Raw genomic sequence first — 2,431 nt, 5'->3', positions numbered from 1 at the left:
TATGTTAGTCCCTCCCTCAGACACTCTGTATTTCCCTTATGGCCTTATCATTCTTGCTCTTAACATTTTCTAACAAAGTTAACCTATTCTTACTTACCTGGCAAGGGAAAGACCATGACTGTAAAGGTGGTTTTCCTACTGGCTGGGGAAAACCATGAACATGGCAGGGGATAATACATAGTACAGAGGTAATACATAGTCTCCCACTTTCACTTCCAGTGGGAAGATCTCAGCTACACACTGCCTTTATGGAAATGGGAGACTCCTCCCTAGTTTGCTCCTGCACCCATATGGCTGACGGCAAGCAAAACTTGAGGGCAGCCGAACCCCAAGCCTCCAGGACTGCAAAAAGTCCTGTTTTTCAGTTCATTGGTGGAAATACATGTCAGTCATTTTTCCTCACAATCCTATTGGCTGTAACTAGAGGTAGGGCAGTGCACATCCAGGAGGAGCAGGGTTCCAAGCCAGCCAGGGAAGGAAGGAGGGAGAGAGGTGGAGGATCCCAAGGGCTGGTCACTCTGTTCCTGTGCAAGGAGCCATGGCTGCTGTCCGTGTGCAGGCACAGCGGGAGCTGAGGTTCTGCTGCATGCCTGAACCCCCTAACCCTGGGCTGGGCATGTGCGTGGGGGCCCGGGCCCTGGGGGCAGCTGAGCTGCCTGGGCCAGGCAGTTGTTCAGTACGCATACCCCTGCACTGCCTTAGCACAAGGTAATGGCTTTGAGAGCAGGCAAGTGGAGCACTGCTTTTGTATCTTCTGGATCACCAACGGGACTGGGAGGGGGCCTATGTTCACCATCTTCACACCCACAGAACCGTCCGGCAAATCCCTGGGATGTCCTGCTGCGTGGGGAGAGGCAGCTTTGGACAGCGGGACCTCCAGGCTCCTGGGCAGCTGGGGCAGGCTCAGGAAGCCATTATTTCTCCTTCAAGACAGGCAAACTTGTCCAGTCTTCTGTATTTCTCTTTGGCAACTGATGTTTCAAACAGGGGAGTTTTACAGTGATAATCAGGAAACTACTCAATCCATTGTCACAGAAATGTTAGAAAAACTCAGTGCCTTTGATCTCAGTTTGGAGAAGCTGCTGTCAGCGTTTACAGCTGACAATGCCAGTGTAAATTACGGAAAGCATAACAGGATTTACCAAAAGCTAAAAGATGCTGAAGAGGACATTATAGCAGCCAGCCAACTGTACACATTCTTCGTAACACAACAAAGTGTGCTGCAGAAAAGCTTCCCATTGATGTAGAAAGTGTAATCCTAAAGGTTTATTCCCGCTGCAGCATTTCTGCTAGCAGGACAGAACAGTTAAAGGAGATTTGTGACTCTGTTGAGGTAGAAGAGTGCAATCTAATTGAAGTATATGACTACTGGATGGCTCTCTCTTTTGGCAGAATCGATGGGTTACTGAAATGCTGGAAACCACTTACTAGTTGTTTCCAGAGTTTAGGAGAGAAAGAGTGCCCAAAAGTACTTTGGAAATGGTTTGGGGGCAAGGGGACTGCCAGTGATGCCGCTGAGGTATATTTTCTCTTTCTAAGCAACGCTCTGAAGCTATTCAGACTGTATTCAGGCTCTACAAAGCCAATTGTTTTAGAAGTCTTTCAGTGTATGAGGTCATGAATGGAGTGAATATGAACGTGGAGAGTAGGGTTAAGAACAAGTTCTTTGGATACATAGTGAATTGTAAACTGAAACAGTGTATCCAGGATGATGCTGGAAGGTCTGAAAAGGACTTTTTGATATTTTATGAAAGAGTAAAGAAATATCGAATGACAGGTATAACTTCTCTGAAACCAGCTTTCACAACAAAGTGTCCAAGTTAGCTCTTGGACACCTTGTAATATTTGAAGAATTTTGTGAAGCTGTTCATGCTTGCAATATAAAAGAACTGGACATGGATAAGCTGTATAAAGAATATGGCACTGTAGAAAGCTTAGTATCTTCTCCCCAGTTACAGGATTGCCAGACCAGTGAAGAGAGGTATGTGAAAAATTTCAACACAGCACAGGGAAACTTGCGAATCTTGATTAAAGGAAGCTATTACATCTTTTCAATACTATGCAGCAATGCTCATACAGAGAGGGTTTTCTCTCTGATGATCACAACTTGGAGAAAGGAAAGGAATAGGCTGGAGATAGAGTGTGAAAGCAGAGCTCCAGATATGCATACATTTAACTGGGGAATGTAAGGACACGTACTCCGAGTTCTTCAAGAACAAAACAATTCTGAAAGAGGCCCAGGACATGCAGAAGTACAAAAGCTTTCAAAGGTATTGCCTACTATGTTGAGTTGCATTGTAATTTCTATTTAAATTAGTTATAACAGTCTTAGTCAATACTAAGTTTATAATAGGTATGTTTAATCATATAATTGTAATACTATGGTTTTCTTATTATATTTTATTTTTAGTTTATACTTAATAGTTTTTGT

At 44.0% G+C, this 2,431-nt stretch overlaps 1 protein-coding gene across 1 annotated transcript in view; it reads left to right on the top strand.

The window, feature by feature from the left end:
• Positions 1–2,431, top strand: part of LOC109310341 (histamine H3 receptor-like) — a 64,410-nt gene that overhangs the window by 530 nt on the left and 61,449 nt on the right. The window contains exons 2-3 of the mRNA XM_019535423.1: positions 988–1,202; positions 1,540–1,777. Of these exons, the coding sequence (XP_019390968.1) occupies positions 988–1,202; positions 1,540–1,777 (453 nt within the window). The remainder of the gene's footprint in view (positions 1–987; positions 1,203–1,539; positions 1,778–2,431) is intronic.

The sequence above is a fragment of the Crocodylus porosus genome, unplaced genomic scaffold, assembly GCF_001723895.1.
Source record: "Crocodylus porosus isolate Cpor-Errol unplaced genomic scaffold, CroPor_comp1, whole genome shotgun sequence".
NCBI lineage: Eukaryota > Metazoa > Chordata > Crocodylia > Crocodylidae > Crocodylus > Crocodylus porosus.
Note: the sequence above shows the minus strand (reverse complement) of the source record. Positions and strands in the feature narration are given on the sequence as shown.